Source organism: Bombus pascuorum, chromosome 8 (assembly GCF_905332965.1).
Source record: "Bombus pascuorum chromosome 8, iyBomPasc1.1, whole genome shotgun sequence".
Taxonomy (NCBI): Eukaryota; Metazoa; Arthropoda; class Insecta; order Hymenoptera; family Apidae; genus Bombus; species Bombus pascuorum.
The window spans coordinates 4,884,969-4,908,717 of record NC_083495.1 but is presented as its reverse complement, the minus strand read 5'-3'; the positions used below and the strand labels follow the sequence as shown (position 1 = coordinate 4,908,717).

Genomic DNA, 23,749 nt, shown 5'->3' with positions numbered 1-23,749 from the left:
ATATGTACTATCGTGCCACGTACTACATTTAATTCAGTTGAAAACATAGTAAATTCAATTATATAAAATCATGTTAATAAACAAACATTAAAGTTATTTGTTAAAAAATTATTTCCTTTGATTTTGTATAAAATTGAAACGTGATGTCTCTGCCATATAAATACAATAGTAAATGTATCATCGATCATCACCAAGTCAGCAAGAACGAGCAGTTCCAGTAATTACATATGTAGTGTTTAGTATATATCGTGCTAACGTTGAGTTAACATGTGACAAAAGTTCTGAAAAAAAGACGTACAACTTTAAGGAAACGAAACTTATGTTATTGTATTGCTTACTCGTCTATAGATTCATCATTTAACTACAGTTTATTCCTTTATAATTAGTTTATAATAATATCAATATTGTTTCTCTACAATCATTATTGCGAACTCGATAAAGATTTATAAAAATAAAATGTACACTCTACCGTGTAAATTATTATAGAAAGAAGCAATATGATTAGAGTATTAGATTTAGGCAGAAAGACATGGTCGCGTTGAGGTTGTACACGAGCAAATATCGTATTTATACGATGTGAAATTTAAAAAAAAAAAAGAAAGAAGATGGCAACGGCACAAGGTACACCAGAATCTGACACTGGAAGTTTTGAATGCTTTCAAAACTATACAGCACCAGAGGTATTTATCCAGGGTTTGGCTGGAATTGTCGATCAACAGGATGTAGAATCTATGATAAGAGCACAAAAGCAAATGTAAGAATACTTTTCCAAATATTTGTACAAGTACCAGTGTATATGAAATATCTTTTTACTGTGTCTGTTATGTATTAAGTTATTGCTTCACAGGTTGCAGAGATTTGAAAAAACCAATGAGATGTTGACCAATTGCAATCAGTTGTCGATAAATAGATTTAAAACAGCTGGCAATGAGTTTAAAAAACATACAACATTATTAGTGGAAATGAAGAGAGATCTGGATTATATTTTCAAAAGAATTCGTATCGTAAAGAACAAACTGAGTCAGCAATATCCACAAGCATTTAATGGTAAGCATATATATGTAATCTATTTTAAAAACATACATGTGAATAATGGTATGTTGATGATATGTTAGAATGATATATTTTGTTAACATAGAAGCGGTAAGAAGCAGTTTAGCGGAAGAAGTAATCGTCGAAGATGTAGATTGCCCTGTGAAACCGCTTGAACCTGAAATAGTACCACTACCAAGCGCCTCTAATACCGTTATGGATCGAGATCCAGATTCTGATGGTAACCAAACTACCAGTACAAGTAATCGTATTACCGTATAAGAAATTTACTTACATTGTGACAAGTTATTCGTCGTTAAAGTTTTACGATGCTTCTACTTTTTATTCTTTTCATTTCCTTTATTAAATTTTTTTAAAGTCATTCGTCGAACCAAACGAAATAATTATTGAGATTCAATATTTGTATTTGTGATATGTGTACTTATCTGTACGACCATTTTTAATGTTCTTCACTCAGTTAGACAAAAATTTCTGGTAGTATGTAGTATTATGAATGAATAAATGAAGTATAATGATAGCCATTATACATATTCAATTATAAGCGAAGATTTTCAACAATGTTAATCCTTTTTGATAAATAAATTGTAATACGAAGTTGATCAGTAGAAGATGATCAGTTAGTCGATGCAACACTTTTATTTACAAATCCTTTATACTCGTATAATATACGTCGCATGTGTTTCATTGCGACTTGTACACCGAATTGAAATATATATATATATATATACATATATATATATATGTGTGTGTGTGTAGTACATAAAGTTAATGAAATTTCTGTAAATTTGAAGAAACATGAAAAGTATCGTAAATAACACACGTGTCTTATTGTCGAACGGTTCACCAATCAGACGCAATACTTTGATATATATTAAACAATTAAGTCAGTATTTATTGTCCTATGGTAGAAAGGTACATAGGTAATTCCTTTCTAAGCGTTGTTAGCGTAAAACGATGTACATGTTACAGCCATAGTATGTGATAGCAGAGTGGTAGATATCGAAATGTAGCAGAAAGGTATCGCTTGACGAGTTGGTTTAAAGAGATTTCGGTACGCTATGGCTGTAATGTAAGAGTTACACTGTAATGAAATGAATTTTAGAAATAGTACGAAAAAAACAAAAGAAAAAAATACAGATGTTATATTTCGATTTTGTTAGACGTAATTTACTTGGATCTATTTCCCACTCGTTAGGGTATACGAGGTCGTTCCTTTCCCGATACGTTATTTAATTACGTAAACGAAACTAATACCGACTTCAATTGTTGATGTACAGTGCCGGTTGAGGAGTTTCAATTTGCAAAGCTGCGGAAACGACGAATAAAGAGCAACGATAGTTCATCAACGGAGAGCAACAACGATCACAGTAACGCCGAAACTTCGTCCTGCACGTCCGATACTGGTTAAAGCATTTGTTCCAGAGTTAGAAAATTAGAAGACTACGAAAAAGAAGAATACCTTCAAAAAAAAAAAAAAAAAAAAAAAAAAAAAGAAAAAAGAACGATAATAAAAAGAGAGGAAAGAGAAGATTGATATTTTATACGTTAACGTTATCGCGAAAATGGTTAGCCGATAATAACAGTTTAGTTCCATCGGTGGTAACCGACTATGTAAATTTGGAAAGTTTCGATTATACACAACGTACAAAAGTAGATGTACGCGCAACCGTATACATATTTGTAAATTGCAAATCTGTGAATTTTGTCAGTGTCGACGAAATAATAAAGTATTATTTGTACACTGTAGAAGAGTCGATCATTTCGTAGCGGTAAGTACAATGCGCGTTATAGGATAGATTGTGAGGAAAATGGTATATTTTCTAACGAAACGAAATAATCGGAAATATGTTCGAACGGCATCGATTTTACCGGTGACTTGATTTTTACTCGTAGTTTTCGTTAAAGCTCAGAGATGTCGGTAAAGATGTGAACAAGAAAGTCTGGCTGGACGTCTCGCGCGCGAATATCGTTAGGATTAATAGACGAAGACAGTTTACACAGCAGTTGCAAATTATCGCGCACAATACGTCGTATCAAACATCGACACTCGAATAGCTGGAACGGTGTTTTTACTTATACATAACAGGTGCCGATGAGGACCATGACAAGCAACGAGTCCATTAGAGGTACGGACCATTGAAAGAATATACGTTAAACAGGCCATTTTTTGAAGTGAAATTTATTAACGGAATCAACTCATCTATGTTAATTTTTTAATGTAAACATTCCTCTGCTTTTTACATAAATGTTCTTTCTATATTTTTCTCATTCGTATTTCTGACACGAATTGTAGAACTTTTCAAAATCGTTTATTGTTTCTCCTCTAAATATGTTTTTTGAGGAGCGATTTCGATTCTGCTTTCTACCATGGATGGTTTGTACTATACACACACGTCACACATATGCACGTATATACAGAAGGCAGGCGCGACGTTCTTCGCGCGGAAGACGCCAGCCGTCGCGATGCCAGAAACCAGCTGCGTCTCAGCTGTTTTCTATCCGTTTCTCAATTTCTCCTTCTCTCGTCTTCTCTCTCGTTCTATTCCATTTTCGAGGACGTTTCGGCATTTTAAAATAAGATGATAAAGTTTCCGAGCACAATTTTTCACTACACGATGCTCGATTTAACTTCTTACATTGTACGAACAATTAATAATTCCATACTCGAAACAACACTCAGATGAATATTATACTACAGTAAAGATGTATCGTAAAATATAGAATGAAAGACACAGAGAAAAGGTTTAAACGACATGTATCGTAGGCACATTTTAAAACAACGAATCGATGGATTTAATCGATTTTACGCGAGAGAATTTCAAGAGCTTCACGATGATTCAGTCGGCCAAACCATAAGCAAACGAATGGAAGATACATGATATATCCGAATGGAAGAGGGACGCGAGCCCAGGAAGAAGAAGCTAAGCTGCTGATGGCTTGGTAAAACGAGGAAACAGCTGTTTAATTTTATCCGGCTCACCTGTTTCGTTCGATAGTCGCTCCCGTTTTTACCGCGGCCACACTGTATAGCAGCCAGACTGTATAGCAAGTATACGTAGCGTAATACAATACGCGTTCTTTGTGAACGCGAGACACAACGAAGCTAGTCGTGTAATTATTCGGAGGAGGAGCCTCTTTGAATCCGTTGAGAGCGGCACTGGATGGAAAGAGTCGTAAAGTGCGAGAGACATGGAAATTTCGGTGGCGCGATAGTTTGCATGCACTAGCACTCGTGGTGCAACGCTTTGTCGTCAAGACTGTACTTGATCTTGATAATTCTGCGTCACGGACACAGCGGAATCCGTTTTTGAGCGGCTCAAAGTAATAGAAAAGCACGGTCGAGGCATACCCGTTAACTCGATGAAGGGTGTCAGAAACAGTGGTCCGGATCGAACGTTTCCAAGAGGGTCGATCCGGCGAACGAGCGGCGCGGCGTGCAGCTTCTAGCGGACACGAGTTTCCAGAAGCTTAGAAAACTAAGGTTTGGAAAAGTTTTTGTTAAAAAGTTGGCCCTTTCATCCCGTAAGTTGGATTCGTGGCGCGATCGATTTTCGCGGATAGCTACGCGATCGCATATTCCGATCGGGGGATCGTCGATCGAGCAACAATACGGTTGTGCGTTTTTCTACACAGTACCGCGAAAATGCTGTAAAATCGGCTGACGCGGTTTCTCTCTCGCGAAAGGAGTGACTTCGTGCTATTGACATCCGCTCTTCGTGGTATCGACATCTCGGTACAAGCCAGCCCGTGCCGGCAGCGCGATTTTGTGCGTCACTTCCACGGTATGGTGGAAGGGAGAGTGAGTGAGATAGCGAAAAGAGGGAAGGGGAGGTGGTGGGTAGGGATAAACGAAGAGAGAGAGAGAGAGAGAGTGAGAGAGGGTGAGGAGAGGAAATTCGTTGGACGAACACGAGCTACGTCGGTATAATTTTCACAAGCGCGAAAATTACTCGGATCAGAGCCGATAAGTCGTAAATTACGAGTGCGCGCAGAGGTACGTTCCAATCGGCGTGTAAAACGCAAGTTTCGTTTGCCTGCGAATGACGGCATCACCCGTCGCTGAAACTTACGATTACTCGTCCGACGTATCGAACTTTGCGTCGAAATCCTAACGCAATTCGATCGCGCGCGAATAGCAATAACATGTCCGACTATCGGGCACGGCGCGATTCTTCTTCTTACTAACAGTCGTGCTCATCATTCCTTTACAAACAATCGCGAGCCGGCAAGCATCGAGAAACGATATATGCAATTCTGATTTTTTATGATTGGGGTTAGGTCGTATGGATTCGAAGCGATGATCTTTGTTCGATACGGAAAGAAAAGTGGGAAACGGGGCCCGTTGAAAATTGTCGGAAGATAGGGGTACGGAAAACGGTGTGGAGGTTATTCAGGAATTTCGGCGCGATGACGCGCGCACGTAGAGGAGCGTACATGCCGATGACAGGACCGTGACGGAGTGCTAATAATACGTATAATAGGCCGGTAGAGCGGCGCCCGTGTGTTGGTGTGGTCGCGCATGAATTCGTGCCGATAAGCAGGAGCAGGGACAGGGATAGAGAGATATTCTATCTAGCGCGCATACGCGTATAGATAGTTGGTGTTGGTCCGGAGTATAGAGAAGCGTGGCCATGGTCACGGATTTCGATTGCGTGCACGATACTTACAAGTTTGAAGCGTCCGCGAACGTTGTTGTCATGTTCTAAACGAAGAGCCGATCGATCACGATATCGAATGTCCGATCGATCATGATATCGAATGTCCGATCGATATACACGTGTACGCGTTGGAAATCGACAGATGCAGAATCGGTACACGGAATTAGAACGATCCTTCGCTTTCTTTCTCTTCTTTTTTTCGATTATCCCTTTTTACCGGCGATGTTTTCTGGCTCGGTCACGTGGTACGCGAGTCGCGCGAGACCCAAAAAATTGGCCGATCGGAGAGATACGGCGCGACGTACGAAGATCGTCGCGAGAATAAGAGGAAAGGAAGACGAGAGGATGGCGAGCTATTTCTCAGTTTCAACCGCAGAGACTTTCTTCGCGAGAATATATCGACGCGTCAAGAGCAAACTAGCCCGTTTACGATAACCACGCGTGCATATATATACCGGCCGTATTACCGCGGTTCGTTCGCGCAGCTTTCAAACGCGTATGTACGTCTACCTTGAATTTAGTTTTGCGATCACTGGTCATCGGGCGTGGTGATGAGTTCCTGGATCCGTTACGATCCAGTCGATGAAAATTTTTATGGAAAACCGAGAAGATCGTGGCGAGTGTCGCGTATCTCTCGGTTCCCGCCTGTTCCTGGCCGATTGTTTCGATGGTCCAGAGGACGGTGGATGGCAGATTTGCCGGTGCAGCCACGGAGCGAGAGTAGAGGTTGCGTGGTAGAGATTGCAAGCCACCACCTCTCTTCCTCGTCCACCTCCGGTCGGCGCCGTTCTTCCAGTTCTCCGGCGCGACGAGACGTTCAGTCGGCTGGCGACAGCCGTCCGTGCTTCGCGTTCCTTCCTATCGCGCACGCTCTGTTTCTCGCCCGCGAAATTTCCTCGTTGTCTTCGCTCTTCACCTTTTGTTCGCGCCTCGCGGTTCCACCGCTGCTGTCGTCGTTCGATCGTTCGCGATCGTTTGCAAAGGGAAACGGTGAACGCGATGAAACGCGTGGTTGTGGTGATCACGCGCCGATCGCGACGATTTCGTTAGATCGGTGTCGCCGGTGACCGACGGTGACGTCGACGATCGAGAAATCGCGCGGTCCGTTTCGTGCGGCAGCCCTTTTGGATTTCCCGAAGGTTGATCGTCAGGCTGACAGGACCGAAAGCCCCCGATCGGTGATCGGAAGAGGTAGGCGAATCTTCTCGATTCTAGTAGCTTTGAAACGAGTAAATTTCACGCGTATCGTGCTCGACGGCGCTCGACGAGTTTGAATCTATTTAAAAACCTAACTACTTTGCGTTTCGAATTGACGGCAAAGCAACGCGGTTCAATGGAAAAAAGAGAAGAACAGCGAAACGAATGCGGCGATACTGTCCGGAATACGAATAAGATGAAACACGACCGTCGTAAGGCCGTTCTCGTCGAAGTAAACGAACGACGTCTCGTGCGCGCACGTGTGTGTCGAACGAAAGGAAGAGAGGAACGGCGGAAGGCAACCAGCCGAACCGATGCTCGAGGAAACTCGGTTCTTTTTCGAGAAATGAAATAGATAGGCTACCAGTGAGTAGAAAACCGAAGTAGGAAAAGCGCCAGGTGCATCGTTTCGCACGATATTTGTCAATAATCGATGGCGTACCTCCTCGCGATTAACCATCGACCATTAACAATTTTGCCGTCGATCAAATGATACGCGATATTCGCACACACCCGTTGCCCGAGCCCGACTAAATTCTTGCGATTTTCGATTAGCGACGCTTTAAATTCTTCCGGAGGTCGTAAAGATTAGAACGAGAAAAGTTGTAGCTAGTTGCGTTCGAAACGAATGAAACGACGTAACTTTTCTATATAAATTTTCGCTGTTGTTGCTATAGCGACTTTCCCGAGTTTTCTGAAGGAAACGTCGAGCCACGACACAGAATCGGAGAATCGGATCGCGAAATGCTGGTAGCTTAACGCGTGGCGTGCACGTTGCACTTTGAATCGAACCGAATCGATCGATCGATCGATCGGGGAAGAGCAATCGACTTGGCGTACTCGGCGAATCCTATTAACACGCGATGGACGTTAGTGGATAACGGGAAGCGGCGAACACGGAAACGCGATCGGTTGTGCTCGTGGACGCAAATTCAGTCGCGTGTACGTCCATACGTAGCAGCACGAGACACGCGCTAGCGTTGGCCCGCTATACTCTCATCTCAAGTATTATATCGATTAACTGTTGGTAACAGAAGTGAGGCAGAGGAAAGCTCGTCGGAGGGTGGCATAGCTTTGGCTTTCCTATATTATTAATCTTGCGCGCCTTCTCTCTCCCTCTCTCTCCCCTTCTTTTTCCTTTCCCTGCCAGCCTTGTTCTCTCGTTTTCTTTTGCTCTTTGCCCGCTCGACCCTAGCCGCGCTTTCTCTCCGCGCTACCTGGTAAACCTGGCATGTCCTGTGCCAATCAACGGAGCTGATCAGCTATCGTGGACAAGTTCGACGTTTCAAAGAAAATCGATGATTTTCACAGCGCGAGTAGATGTTGCAACGATAGCAACGATAGTAGTTTTTCTCGACGAGGTGCGGCAGGAAAACGCGGGCAAATCGATTAAGCGCGCAACAACGTGTCGACGATGATAATAAAAAGTCTTCGGAAAGAAGAAATCCTGCTGAAATAACAGAGATACCGAACAGATCAGGGTAGGGGGATACGTTTGGTAAACGCGTAATTCGCTGCACGCGCACTTTTTTCGGTACACCGCAATTTCTCATGGCTTTCCCCGGGCGAAGAGCCGACCGTGAAGCCGGATAGGTGGGCGAGCGCAACGAGCGAAACGTCAAATGCCGAGTTGAACGCGACCTTTGTCTGCTCGTGACATCTTCGTAACGCGAACGAGTTCGAGCTTCGCAACTGGTTGCCCCGGCCGAGGTTCTTGCCAGCGGCGTAACGAGCGTTTTGCGGTGGGAAAAGTGATAGTCGCGCTTTGGCAACCTCCGCTTGAGATTTGCCTTCGACAAAGGTATGCCGTTCGATCGTGTGCTCCGCGGCGATTCTTCGTTACGCGATGACGCGCACAGAGGTCGAACAAGAGGGTGAAGGAGGCGGGCGGAAGAGTGGGGGAAAGCGCCTCCGTCAAAGGCCGGTGCGAGCAAGAAGACACACGATGGCTGTGCGTGACATTTTTGTAATGAAAGGAAGCCAAACGTACGCGACGCGGTCTTTCAGTACGGCAGACATCTGGTCCGGTTGCCTGGCAGCTTCCTCTTGGTTGCCCGTTCTAATATTGGAAATTGCGTTCCTATCCGGCCGCGCGGGCGTGCGCCATCTCCTCTCCGACCAACACCGTACCATGTGCAGGACATATGTATAAACACAAGCGCAGTCTGCCACGATGGCGAAGTCGTTTCCTTTGAAACGTGTTCGCGATCGATCCAAACCTACTCTTTGTCGTCTGCTTTGTCTTAGCTAACTTGCACAAGGACTTACGCGTCCTTCGCTCGTTCCATGATCGTTGCTCTCTCCAGGGAAAGCGTAGCGGAGAAACGCGAACGAGAATCCTTCGATGCGGCGCGGTTCGATCGGGAAAAAAAGCGTACGTGAGCTCGCGTTCGTATCCCCGTGCGCACAACACAGCTGCGCGCAATTACCGACGGTAGAGCCTTGGATTTTCTGCCATGGCACGTATATCGTTTTCCACCGACTCTGCGCTCTTGTTTGCTTAACTAAGCGTCTTAACGAATTGCCGCGGCCGCGCATCTACCTCCGGCCTCTCTTCCTCCTCTCTTCCTCTCTTTTCTCTTGCTTTTCTGAAACGCCGATCGATTCCACCCACGTCGACTCGCGATGTTCGATAGATCGAAAAGGCCAGCTACGAATACTCGGGATGGATATTTCGAGGTAATTACTCTCGACAGAGTCGGCCAGCGATACGTATATACGTGGAAACACTTGCGACTTGCGACAACCGGGTCGCGTAAATTGCAGACATCTGTAACAACAGAAGGAGAGATGGGCCGTGACGGCGATTAAAATTATCCGAGCCATCTGTCGCGATAAAGGTCGGTCGACAGGTTGAGCGTGTTACGCGCTTTCCAGCGAGACGCGCTCAACCATCGCGTTCGTAGGATTTCGCGCGCGCGATCCACGAATATCGTTCGTGAACCGATCGACGCACCGATACCGTTTCCAACGATATGCAATCGTACACGGCATCGCGTTGCCGTAGAGCGGTACGCGCTACTCGCAAACCGCTCCCACCTCCGGTATCCCCGACTCGCCGCGCGTCCCTCGTTACGGTCAACGTGGAAATTAATCCGGATAATTACTTTTCTGCAACGCTCGAAAACTTTGCCCGGACGTTAAAGCGCCGCGTAGGTCGATCGCTGGCGTCGCCGTGTTAATTTCAATGAAATTCTATGGCGTAGAAGCAGTTTGCTCCAGGCGATCGACGATGCCGTTAATTTATTCGGCAATTCGGCCGATGATCGCGATCGGGGGCTCGTTATCGTTTTTACGATTCGCGTGGAGAAAAGCGGTGGTGTCGACCAATCGGCGACTTTCGTCGTTCGTTTCCTCTTTGCATTTCGCGTTAATAACGTGACCATGTGCTACCCCGAAGGCAGTCCTGCGTCTACGGTTACACTCTAGGTTCCATTTCGATGTCCCACTTTCCGAATTGCGAAACATCGCGACTATAGGCTTCCCTTTTTACCCTCGACAATCGGAAAAGATGTTGTAGAAATTTATGTGGACGAGTTTCGTTTCGACACGGAAACGCTTGACGACGATAGTCCCTGTATTCTCCGTTTAATCGCACGCTTAATGGCCGTTATTTATTCGGTTCGCCGCTCTGCAACGTTCAATTATTTGGATATTCAGAGCGAGTCGTCGAATTGCCGAATCGCGATAGATCCTGGCTGGTTTGTAAAACTGCCGCTTCCATTAAAATCGGTCATCGGTATGCGTGGTCGGCTGTTAGTTGCTGAGCACGTACGCGAAATATGCGACCGTCGAAGCACGGCGCGATGCGACGCGGCGCGTCGAAGTAATCGCAAAGTGGAATCGATCAAATACGAATCGCGGTCGGACGCGTGATCGCCCGCCTGTGTCTTCGGCTTGGTTCCTTCTCCGACCACCGCAGGGCTTTGCCGAACGCGTTCGACGCGCCGACCGATTCTAGCCTTAGATAGCTCGCGGCTATTTTTCCGCTTTTCGGTAAGAATAAACGCGTATACGCGCTCGTCGAAAAAATAGCGAATCAATGGATCGCATGTTGAACAGGCAAGGAGTCGGGTGACGAGAGCATGAAGGTGGAGGATGGAATGGCAACTACCAGTACCCCCCTGCACAAGGTGAAGGAAGAGGTCAAGGAATATATCGGTTACCAACAATCGTCGGAAGCGTCGTCAGCAACGACGACAGCGACAACAACGATGACGACGCCAACGACGATAACGACCGCGGCCACGAAAACAACGACCACGACGACGAGCATGACGACGACGACGACGACGACGACTACGACGGCGACAACGTCAACGTCGTTGGCAACCGTCGCGAGCATCGTAACGGTGCCCAACTCGAGCACGATCGTCAACGGTACCGGCGGCGTAGTTCCGAACGTCGCTACCACTCCACCGACCACGACTACCGTACCGAACGCATCATCACCAGCGACCACCTCTACACTGCACCAATCTACCGGCGTAGTTTGTCATCTATCGGTGCCAGCGTCTTCCGTCCTGGTCAACGCCGATCCTTTTCCCGTCGATCTCGACCTCAAGACCAAGATCAAGGGTGCGTGTTTTCTATTTTCTTCGTTTGACCGATCGAATCTGTGGCGATGGTCCGTGAGCAAAAAAACATCTAATCACTCGCCCGCCTCGTACGCCAGACGTACGGCCACGATGGATGTCCGAGAGCAAGAAAAAGAGAAAGAGAAAGGAAAGTGGAGAAAGAGAAATACATCCGCGCGTGTTTCGAGCGTTGGCGCGCGAAAACGTTCGGTCGGGTTAGCTGTGGGCGCATCGGACGTTACTTCGGGATATTGCATAGGGGTACCCGTATATCTAGTCCGCGACCGTGCTCTCGTTCGAATCGTACGTTCAGACTGAACAGGTTATCTAGCAGACGGGCTACTGGAGCCCGCAGCTACTTTGGGAGTGGGGCTGGGGCAAAAAAGGCCGCGCCGCATCTCTCGTCAAAGGCCTGTCATGGTCCGAACAGGGTTCTATCCTCCTGTCTCGTATTCGTAATCGATTGTTTTTTGGATTCTGTCAAGTTCGTGGAACACGCGTGCGACGGCTGGTTAGGTGATCGGGGACACGCGTGCCAGATTTCCTCCGAAATCTCTTCGGTAAGTTTGACGTAAGCGCGACCGCGTTTGCTCGTAGAAGAGCATGGTCGTACGGAAGAGGGGGGCAGAAAACGAGAAAAAGAAAAGATGGCGCAAAGTGGAGCACGTGCACCGTAAGCCAACGGAAACGTGTGTGCGTGATCGTAGAACGGTCGACGCGGAAACTCCTGCGAACAGTCAGCGAGGCCGGGTGGTTGGTTGGTCGGCCTCGGTGTGTTGGTTAGGTCTGTTGGTGGAACCGGCTGACTGCCTGGACCAGACGCGATAAGGCACGTCCAACGCTTCCAGCGGGATTCTGCTCGAGGCTGATATCATATCCGGTACACCGTCGGCATCCCCGACGCTGCCGTTCGAGGTATTTTGCGATAGTCGCCCGTACCACGGCTCGTAGTCACCCGTACCACGGCTCGTAGTCGCGCGCTCGTTCCCTTCCTCGCACCTTCTTCTTCCGGATATGCTTACAGCGTACAGAACGCATCTATCTTTCTTTTCAGCCGACGTCACACACGTGATCCCCCGTGAAACTTTCCTCCGGGATACGAATCGAACGCGAACGCGTTAAACCTCGCGTTAATAAATCCGATTTCGCTGGATCTCTACCTTATTCGTACCTTATAGCGAGTAACCACCTCGTTGCCTACGGTACAGCGAAGAAAGATCGAGGATGCGGTAGGTGGTACCGTGAGCGATACGAGCATTCGGAAAATCGGGAGAGACAGGCAAAAAAAAAGACAGAAAAATGAGTCGAAAGAGACGGTGCAGAGAGAAGAAAGGGAGAAGGAGAAGGGAGGAGAGGCGAATAGGGGAGCATGGGGTGCGGCTAGGAAGGGATTGCGATCAAAGCCATCTGTTGCATTGTCCCGGCAATTAGGAGGCGACAGCTGAGTCCCAGCGTACTTACTTCCACCCAGGGACTCTCAGCCGAGTGGAGCACGTGCGCTTTATCGATCTCCCTTGGTACTCGTGCAACGGTCGTCTACGAAGACAACGAACCGCCTCCACGCTGCTTCTCCCGTGTGCTCCAGGTGCTGCCGAGGCCGCCGCCGCCGCCGCCGCCGCCACCGTCACCGCTGCTACCACGAGATACGCGTTTCTCGGAACGCCTTTCTCTCCCAACTAACCGATCTCTTTCGATAACCGCTTCGTGCAAGAGTTTTCAATAATTTACGGTTAGGAATCGTCGTCTACGAATCTTCTCGTTACTCTATTTTCTCTTGCAGGTTTTTCCGAAATATGCACACGCTATTGAGGTTTTCTTTCCCAGTCCCTTGTCCTCTTTACGCGTTTTCAGGGCCTCGGGAACGACGAATTTAGGAAGAATTTCGATCGGGGGTCGTTGGGCGGGGCGATATTACGAACTGGATTTGCGATCAATGCCGTCGCACGACGACCGTAAGGTGCGTTCTAGGTAGTTTACCCCGAGTTCGGATATAGGTAATTAGCTGTTGGCTACCGACGTCAGGTGGCAGTGACACGGTGGCGGCGGCAACCTTCTTTCGTTTGACCCTTTCCCTGTTTTACACGGTTCGTCGCGCCTAGCGTTGATTCGCGTTTGCACGGCGATGGAGGCGTAGATGCGTGTAGCGAGATCGAGCGCTAAGCAGCGAAGGGAGAAGGTAGGCAAAGAAAACAAAGGCAAGGAATATCGTTTTGCCGATTAAACGTAGTCACGGTTGCGTGATCGGACGATTTCTGCTGCTAGACACGCGAGACGATGATATGACAGGGCCACGAAACGACAAGACGCGAGTTCGTTCGTCGTATAACTTTTCGGTATTGGCATACGTATTCGAACGCCGGGTTTTGCCACGCATACCACGAAGCCGGAGGCATTCCGCGAGATAACGCGCGGTACACGGAATGGGAACAAGGCAAGGTGGATGACACGGCCCGTAATTGCATGTTATCCGCTGCTCCCACGCACAGAGCACACGGTTGACGCGCATCTGTGCCTCGCACCGATGCGAGTGTGTGCGCCTATCAACGCGTTTGTAAACGAGTGGCCGATTCGCCTGCCCGTTTCACGTGGTCCGTGGTTGACGGTTCCCCGGATGTACCGAGCACAAAGGACGTTTGCGGGCACCCCGTCCCTTTGCCGCGTTAAACGTTCTCTCTCTCTCTCTCTCTCTCTCCCCACTTTAACGAAACAAATCGTAGCTTTCCCCTTTGACGATCTCCTTGCGCGAATCCCGTCTCCGTCTAGCGTGGCGAACGAACCAACGAATATTTTGTTTCAGTGTCCTCGGCAGCCAGGGACAAGGTCTCGCGAGAAGATGCACAACCGGAAGTTCACTCGCCCTGCTCTCATCATCAAAAGATTTCAACCGCGGTACCGACAATCGGACAACCGAAACAGAGCAACGGCACGCCTCGAGCAGATCACAAAGGAACAACGATCGTTGTTTGCTCGGCGTCCTCCGACAGCGGTAGTCCTTTACCCTCGCACTACCTCAAACCCGAATCGGAGGACGCGACTGGATCCGCTGGAAGCAGCGGTACCGGCGGTGGCAGTGGCAGCGTGGGTAGCAGCGGTGCAAGCGCTAACGGATCCGTGGCCAACTGCAGGACGGAAGAGCAAAGCGATGTACCTGCACCGTCCAACAGCAACGGCAGCAACAGCACCACCACCGCTACTACTAGCACCGGCAACAGATGCATCGCCGGTGTTTTCGCCGGTCACGGTGAGCTCAAGAGCGTGCTCGGTACCGTCGTGAAATTTGCTACGGGCATCTCTCCTGACACCGGCGACACTGTGCTTACCCTGGTGTTGGCGCTTCTGGTAAATCCGTCACACGTTTTCTTCTCCTCGCTTCTTTGGTTCGCTACTGTCGATGCCAACCTTACGAATTTAGCGTGATCCGTCGCTGCGCGTGTTTCCTGCTAGTCGGTCGTAGCATGCACGATCGCGAGTAGTCGTAAACCGACCCGAGTATAAGTAACGTGCGCGTACCAGCTGACGAAGTTGCCTCGAAGGGAACGTAACACGTGAGTTGGCCCGAGCAACGACCAACAACGTGAAATGCATTCTCGCCAAATAAAACTAGACAATCGCTTTTCTTTCTTTCTTTTTGCTGCCTTTCCTTTTTTTTCTCTTTTCTTCTAATAAGAGGAACGAACGAAAATCGCTCTAACAATCCCATGGTTATCCCAACGATACAAGATGTCTCAAGCTCGTTCAAACCCTGGCAAATATTTCGAATACGTATAACGTGATCGGGCGCGTATGAAGCTAGCGTGCGTTCCACAAATGCGACACCTGCTACCCGTGCTACATCGTAAAACATCGTGGCACGTGACAAACGTAAAGTTACGCTTCTTGTTTCCGACAATTAGCCGACTATACGGACGACTTTTTTTTCTTTGTAGAGCGGCACTATGACCGCGGAAGAATTTCACTCGGCCCTCCAGGAAGCGACCAACTATTCTCTGAAAGGTTTCGTCCTACCGCATCTGAAGCAACAATTGCCATCCTTGCAGAGAGATTTGAGCAACGCTGCCAGAGCAACCAACCAAGTGAGTTCCACTCGATTTGTACTCGGCTGGCGAAAAACTCTCCGCGGAAAGAAATTTTCCTTATTTTGTCCTCCCGATCCAAATTTCTATCGTCTCTAAGGTTACTGTCGACTAGCTGTGCTCCGATATAGGTTAGAGTTATATCACGCACACACTCGCTAAATTTTCTACAACGACGGCGGAGGAGAGTAAGCGCGCTCGGGAGTAGCTTGGTAAAATCAACAGAACTCGGGCTGACCGGCTGTCGACCTGTTTTAATTTCCCAGGCTACTTCGCGGCTCGTGGGTGAGGCGCGCCAGCCTGTTTCACGGAAAGATAGACGACCGAATCGAAGATAAAGACCAACGCGAAAATCTCCGTCTTAACGAAAAACGGGATTCGTCAACCACGTTGACGACGCCACGTTTGTTCGCTTCCGGTTTCCCTTTCTCTCTTTCGAGATTTTCCATTTTTCAATTTTTCCCTTTTTAACGAATTAAAAGGTCGAAAACCGTGGCACGTGAGAAACGTTGAAACAAACGCTGCCATAAACTACGATTGCGTTCGACGATTGTGTCACGTAATTTTTAAGTAATTATACAAATGTTGAGTTCAGTATAGTCTTTATTCTTTAGACTTAGTGTTTTATTACAAAGGCCAATATTGTAACTGGATTGAAATTAGAAATAGAACTGTTTGAACGGTCTCGTACCATCAAAGAAGAAAGCTCGGTGTGGGTGTTCCCTTTGGAACTCAGAACGCGGATTCGTTGTCCACACTTTTTGGTGGAAAAGTGGGGGTAACGATCCGCGATGCCCATTGATAAATGAATTAGGTAGTAAAGACAAGGAGAGCTAGATATGGCTCGTGGGCATCCTTGTTCATGGGAAAAGTCTTATCTTGCCAGGCACCCGCTTTCTCCGTATTAGGTAAGAGTCGAGTGCAATAAACATAAACCGAAAATGTTTACGTGAAGAAAACTGAAACTGAACAGATTCGGTTTATGTCGTCTTCTTAGGCCTGCTGCGAGTTAACAGAACAATAGATAGGTCTTGGCGTTCGGACTACGTGGAATTTTACAAGGACCGTCACATCTGGCGTACCACATGGCAAAAAGGAAAGTTGGTTCGTGACAATTGCAACGGCGATCGAAATTTACGCAAAGTGAAAGAAGAATGCGTGTGTACGTAAGCCTGAGTCGATTCATAGTAAATTGGAATTCGTATTCTGGCAATTGGGAGGAAGAATAAAGTTTAGTTGGAAAAATGAACGGAAGAGATTTTCGACTGCGTTACCGTTCCCAGCTGGTACTTGTCTCTCGAGACGGCGAAAATAAAATGGAAGACGACCGGATGAATCCGGAGGTGAGAAGAGAGGAAAAGAGAAGAGAGATCAGTGAAAGACAAAAGGATGGAAAATGTGTACCGAAGAACACGGAGGAGCGAGTCGTAGCGCGGTAACGAATTGCAAATTAATAAGAAGGATTTACATTTCTCGAGACAGCTAGCGGTAAAATATCGAACGAGGGGTAACGACGATTAATTCCTCCGCCAGCCGTCACCCTTCCTTTCCGTTCCGTTCCTTTCCTTCTGTGTACTACGTTCGTACAGGAAGCGAATAGCTGCTGAAATTCGATCCAACGTGCTGTTACACGCGTAACTTCACCAATCGTTGATCGTGTTAATTGAGAGTCGCGAAAGCAAGAAACCTGCCGACGGAGAAGAACTCCGATATGATATTAGAAACGATAAATCCTAAGTTGGCGAGTACGCGGCTTAAAGGAGGGTAACGAGTTGGAAACTTTGTACGAAAGCCTTCGGAAATATTGGAGAATCGCAGCCGATCGATGTTTCTTTTTCTCTTTCGAGCGGAGTGCGAGCAAATCGAGTCGGTCGATCGCTCAACCGTCACCTCGAGTCGGCATTCGTAAAACGGATACCGATCAAATACACGTTTGCATTTCTTCTCCACAGAGTTGCGCGCAATTCTTGCGATCGAACGAGGCGGCGGTTCTGGAAGCTGTCGGTTTGGTGACCGCGTCGGACCACGTCGAGATCTTCGGAGAGTACGCCGGTAACGGAACTGCAAGTGGAAACGGCGGCAATCAGTGTCCTGCTCATTACGGCATACGATCCAATTCCAACCCTGGTATTGGCGCCATTCAGCACACGAACAACACTACGCCCGGTTTCCATCATTATTCCAGCGGCACATCGCACGCACCGAAACGACGCGCCTCCGATACACCGTAAGTTTAGGGTCGCGTTACCGATCGTTTTCGGCGCGATCTGTTTCATTCGTTTTTCCATCGATTTCCTCGCGCGATAACCACGCAACGACGATGACGTTGCGAACGTATCGGCAACGTATAAATCGCGACGCGTAAATTGCTCGTGGTCGAACACGACCGCGCGAAATCTTTGTTCGTCTATAACGATAATTCACGGAGTAACGAATGCCACGCACCTGCGCGCGTACGTAGTACGTTTGCCAAGCCGCAAACGCGGCGATGCGTGGCACGGCTGGTTTCGGTAAAATCTTGGCCAGGAGCCTGCATTTCTCAGTCATGTTTGGCAAACCAACAGAGAAACGATGGCTCGCTTATCGAATCCTCTCGGCAGTCGAACGATCGATCGGTGAAGGATTTCACGCGTCCGCGCGATGCCAACACTCCGATGTTTCGGCAAATAGACGATCGCGGTCGACCGTGATCTAGAATCGATCGAACGTTTGTATATAAAGGATGTTTGGTATTTCCTGTCGGAATAGGATGTGCTCGCCTGGCTGGAGAAATGGGCGCCGACGCGACGCGAATCCAAAGGCGACAAAACGCGACGTGCGCGTTGGCGCAGCCAGCCTGGCCTCCTCTCGATATGTCTGCTCGTGACGTTTCCATATATCATCGGGGCACCACCTTTCTCGAACACCCCGGCCGTCCTACTCCCTACCCTTCGACTACCGGCAAACTTGCCTCGAGTACCTACCTATCAACGTTCTACTAATGCAGCCTACATTCTCCCTTTACACCGCACCACCACTTTCACGATTCGATTCTACCTCCGAGCTGTACGCGACCACGCAACGGCGTACGATTCTGGGAACGATTGTCTCCTCGTTTGTCCTCTTTCTTTTCGTTGTCGCGTTTACGACTTCGTTTACCTGATCGAAATATCACAGGTATTACGAGAACGGTGCCGCTCTCCTAGAGGACGTTCCGGTCTATGGAAAGAGATTGACGAATCCATGGAGTCATCATCATCCGCCGCAACCGCAACAGCAACCGTCTGGCGACGGTTCCTCCCCTTATTGCTGGTATCATCCGCTTCATTCATCGAGTGGATCGATTCAAGGTCTCGGACATCGTCATGCTCACGGTCACGGTCACGGTCACGGTCACGGTCAAACTCACGGCCACGCTCATGGTCATGGCCAGGGTGATGGTTCTAGCTCGATACCGACTAGTTCCGTGCAAATCAATCAGATGAACGCGTTCTCCGGCCCTCATCACCTAGCTCGGCAACAGCAGCAGCAACAAATAAGTCACGTGCAAACGCAAAACGGAAGCCTGGACGACGAATGGAAGAACATTCATATGATGTTGAACTGTATTCTTGGTATGGTGGAAAAGACGAAGAAAGCTTTGGCCATACTACAGACTCGTGGGTGTTTCGCAGCGTCGACGCCGGCGCCTCCCTTAGCGGCCACGAGCACTGTACCAGCTCAGAATGGCGGCAGTACTGGTACCACTGTTGCCGGTAACAATCCATCATCGACCAACGGTTCACAGGTAGAATCTTCGACGGGCGATCGCGAGGGTAGCTTGAAACGATTATCCGGCGAGATCGTGGCTCAGACGATCAGAGCGATCGAGGATAAAGTGGCGGAAGTGAAGAGGAAAGACGGTTGGTGTTTTCTTTTTCTTTCTTCGTCTGAATGTAATCTATTTGTCAAATACGTTCCGATGGAACACGCGAAATATCCAGCCCTTCTCATTCGTCTTTCTAGAAGAAGCCGTGAAGAGGGCCGTGATGGCCGAGGTACAGCGTGCCGTGAGAGTGGCGGTAGCCGAGTCTAGAGCGACCGAACGCCTACGAGTTCATCGAATGCTGGATGTTCCGTTGTCTCAAAGAAATCACGGCAGCGGCCTTCGCCAAGGATCGTACCTTCGAGTACATGGTAACCATGGAGCGGTCGATGCGAACGCTAGGACCGTTGCCACCACGCCGACCAATTCCGTTTCCAACTCGATTCCGTCGATCAGCGAAGACGAAAAGGAAGCAGCGACGCAATTGCAAACCGTCTCGGGATCTGTGAGTATATATCGCGTCTCGTCATCACGATGCTGATCATACCGTTTGCTCGCACCGTCAAATCGGTTTTCAGAGTTGTTGGAACTGTGGCAGACCAGCGTTGGAAACATGCGGTGGCTGCGGAATAGCGCGATACTGTGGCTCTTTTTGTCAACATCGAGACTGGGAGGCCGGAGGTCACCACGCGACGTGTAACAATCCTCCGCCTCGCGAACCTCGAAGATCCGCGTCTCGCAGCCCGCCAAGAATCGCTAGCGTGAACGAGGCGAACGTCGCCGCACCGATACCGGCCAGCGGCGCGACCAAAGGGAAGTGACGTTACGACAGCAACTACTATCGATTCCGACGATTCACTAGACCGGTCCAATACGATTCGCGTTAATGTTAACGGCGATTATACCGCCAGACACCGCGCGCTCGCGATACATACGCTCCTTCCTCTATGTCGAATCATACATCTTCGCTGCCCCTTCCCCATTTCTACTGGTTTAGCTACTTGGTACAGACCACATGCCACTCGGTTGCGTTTCTGTTTGAAAACTATTACTACCGTTGCATATTTCTACGAGTCAAAGTTGCGTATATTTTCCGAAATTCATTCGTCGGTAACATTGTCAAACTAAAGGGTTGAAGCATTTCCTTGAGTATCTACAAATGCAAAGTTATGGGAACAGTACGTCATGCGGATAAAACGGAAATTTTTCCTCTCTATGATCGTAGGTGTAACCGTTGGTCGAATTTCTTCTTTAGGATAGTACGTGTAACGGTTTGTTGTATTGCTATTTGATCGAAGCGACAAAGTAGAGATAAATAATACAAAGTGTATATATGTATATTTCGGATCGTAGATGGTTCGAATAAAGGATCACTTTAAATATTGCAAATACCGAATATAAGAATAGTGCCGATTCTTGCTATATTTCGATAATTCGTACGGCGAAGGTACGAATAAAAATTGAAAGACAAACGAAATAATGCCGCCCAAACAGCAAACGATCCCATAAACGTAATTTTTATGATACTACGTGATTTTACGCTACCAAAGAAACAAGAAAATAAAATACCAAAAATGATAACAAAATAACAAAGAAAATGACGACATGTTATACGCTCTCTAGGTCTCTACGAACATGTAGCACAAAGAAACAATTACCTTTAACGCGGGGTATTTCGCGTGTTTCATCGAAATTAGTTTAGGATAATTTTCCGTTATTGATCCACGATCGTTATGTTTTATTCGTCTTAGAGCCGTAATATAAGTAACACGAAACGTGGTGTAATACATTCAATTTTCCTCTTCTTTTACCAAAGTCGATGTACCGCGTAAAGTAGTGCACTATCGATCTTTCTCCTAGTCAATTGATAGATTAATACGATGTTTTATTTTATACGCGTAACAGTGTATAAACGCATGTATACGTTTACGAGTCTAGTCATTGTCGAGTCGGGAGATAAAACGAGTTTATCAGTCGTGCGCGCGTTAGGAGAGGACTTTGCTCAAATCTAGACTACGAATCGTTGTATGTTTTTCTAGCTGTATTAAGTTGCAGGGATGTATGATGGATACTATAGATTGTATTTACGAATTAAGAAAATACATGATTATTCTGTGTCATAATGCTTAAAGAACGAGCACTGGCATCATTCTCTTCTGCGGTTATATTCTTACCATTTTTTTTTTTTTTTTTTTTTTTTACATACGGAGGTATTTCATTAATGTAAACAAGATTTCATAGAAAAATGTTATTTCCCTTTTTTCGCCGTATTTCCAATTATATCTACAAAAAGAGCTCTCGTCTTTTCTTCCTTTCCTAACGCTTCCATCCAATCTTTCTTGTTTCTCGTAAATAGCGAAACGTTTAGTTTGTTAGATATGATTTGTCCGGATTTGGTCGAACGTAAAGATTCTCCGACTGCTGCTAACTCTTCCATGATCAATGTTCTCTGACCTATACGTGCCCATTCCCATATTCTGTCCAAGCTTCTGGAACCGTGTGTACTGCGAGCTAATTGCGCCCAGTATCCTTTCAATTTCTTCGCAAGCTTTTCCCTGCTTTTCTCGCCGATGTATTTGCTATCCATAAAAGCGTCTACGATGCGGCTGCCTTTCGGATCTTCAAATATTTGCACTAGTTCCTCTACGTCTGTTTCCAACAAAGAATTAACCATTTTTATGGGTTTGTTAAACCTAAGAATGTCCTGTACGATCAAACTTCCGTGTAAGCTGATCGAACGTTTCAAATCATTTTCCTTTTTCTTTTCTGGATTTTCCCAACGTTCGAACGTTCTTAGACTTATTATACACGCTACGATTCGATGCTGTTTCTCGCTTGTTTCACACCCTAGAACTTTCAACAGATCAGTTACAAATGCACCTTGTTTCGTTTGCAATCTCAAACATGCATTTGCCACGCTAACCAAAACACCGGTATGACCCTTGTCGAGGAGTTCGGTGAAATGTGTGTGAATTTCTTCGAATAATTGTTCGAAATGTTCCTTCACGGTACAGTGATCGAATAATCGCTGTACGCTGAAATTTGTGCTCCGCATCGACGATAGCTGTTTCAAATTACCTGAAAAATATTCTTCGTAAATCGTATACAAAGATTTGGGACTGGCTACCGATAAACAAGCCTCCAGCAATCTGGTCGAACTTTCTGCGTGAAAAATGTCGGACGGTTCCTGCTCCCCTTTTCCAGGTTTAAAACATTCGTTCGTAATTTTTCTAATGTACGTTTCAATCAATTCCGGAAACATATCGTTCAAAGAATATAAGACGCTTTGCAATAATCCAGATGTAAGTTCGTCTTGACCAAATTCTAGAAACCGGGGCCACCTGTATAATCTGTTGCACGTTTCGAATAATAAGTCTTTGTACTCTTGTATGACCGTTCGTCTTTTGCCAAATATCACCTTTTTTTTATCGGTACTATTGTCAGACTTATCAATCAGTCCGCCGAGACATTCTATGACAGTTCTCAAAACATGATTCGCATACGTATCGAATACAAACTCCTCTATATTGTTGATAAAATATTTGCTTAGTTTCAACACGATGCTGTTGTAAGATTCTATTTCCGAATCTTTAACCTCTATATCGATATCTGCATCTCGTTCAGTGCACGATCCCGAAACCGTGGTTTTGTTTCCTCTATCAGCGCAAACTACTATGATTTTTTGCAAAACATGACTAGCGAACCTGTCGCTACTGAGAGGTCGTAAAGTAGGTTTGAAAGCAGCAATTAATCTCTCAATCGTTTCTAACCTCGCATACTTTAAAAGCGAGTCCAATATCCTGGAACCAACCTGATTCCGGGCATATTCCACTTCGTGACCAAGAGTTTGTTCGTACACGTTATTCACAAACATCAATTTTTCTTCAGTGGTAGAGAAATCGCTTTTCATTAACTCCAGGATATGCACCATGTACTGGTAAGTCTCAGAATCTACGTCGGATCCATGATTTCGCTGCCGTGCCAACTTTTTTGCCATTTGAATGTGAGATCGTTTCTTCTTTCGTTTTTTACCTCTTTCATCGTTTCCGTAATCGTTGGCCATTGTTCGAAATAATCTTTCACTATCGCACGAAGCAATGAACACATAACCTCTTTACAGCTACAGTCAGGTTAAAAATTACAACTTTCGAGTAGACAGCGCCATCTACGATTAGTTTCGACTTGTAAATCACTGATACATACGAGAATAGAAATGGAAACAAATATCGAAACACGAGCGCCATCTGCGATTAGAGTTTCAACTTATAAACCACTGCTACGTACGAGAGTAGAAATGGAAGCAAATACCGAAAAAGAGCGCCATCTACGATTGAAATTTCGACGACTTATAAATCACTGCTACATACGAGAGTAGAAATGAAAGCAAATAACGAAAAACGAAGAAAT

The 23,749-nt window shown here is 46.7% G+C and overlaps 4 protein-coding genes across 6 annotated transcripts in view; 2 read left to right on the top strand and 2 right to left on the bottom strand.

Moving 5' to 3' along the window:
* LOC132909972 (vacuolar protein sorting-associated protein 28 homolog) overlaps positions 1-23,749 on the bottom strand; it is a 103,997-nt gene that overhangs the window by 39,554 nt on the left and 40,694 nt on the right. The window lies entirely within an intron of this gene.
* Positions 273-2,802, top strand: LOC132909974 (kxDL motif-containing protein CG10681). Its single transcript, XM_060965276.1, has 4 exons — positions 273-754; positions 848-1,047; positions 1,139-1,273; positions 2,331-2,802. The coding sequence occupies exons 1-4, from the start codon at positions 606-608 to the stop codon at positions 2,459-2,461; spliced, it is 615 nt and encodes a 204-aa protein (XP_060821259.1). The 5' UTR covers positions 273-605; the 3' UTR covers positions 2,462-2,802.
* Positions 2,998-21,476, top strand: LOC132909939 (protein CBFA2T2-like). Of its 3 annotated transcripts, none has more exons than XM_060965175.1 (8): positions 2,998-3,179; positions 10,971-11,486; positions 14,283-14,824; positions 15,412-15,558; positions 17,511-17,785; positions 18,715-19,439; positions 19,543-19,847; positions 19,921-21,476. In XM_060965175.1, the coding sequence occupies exons 1-8, from the start codon at positions 3,146-3,148 to the stop codon at positions 20,161-20,163; spliced, it is 2,787 nt and encodes a 928-aa protein (XP_060821158.1). In that variant the 5' UTR covers positions 2,998-3,145; the 3' UTR covers positions 20,164-21,476. The 3 variants fall into 3 exon arrangements, with proteins under 3 accessions (XP_060821158.1, XP_060821159.1, XP_060821160.1); XM_060965176.1 differs by lacking the exon at positions 2,998-3,179 and adding an exon at positions 5,338-6,902; XM_060965177.1 differs by lacking the exon at positions 2,998-3,179 and adding an exon at positions 8,319-10,904.
* Positions 21,403-23,592, bottom strand: LOC132909952 (nucleolar protein 9). Its single transcript, XM_060965237.1, has one exon. The coding sequence runs from the start codon at positions 23,403-23,405 to the stop codon at positions 21,591-21,593; it is 1,815 nt and encodes a 604-aa protein (XP_060821220.1). The 5' UTR covers positions 23,406-23,592; the 3' UTR covers positions 21,403-21,590.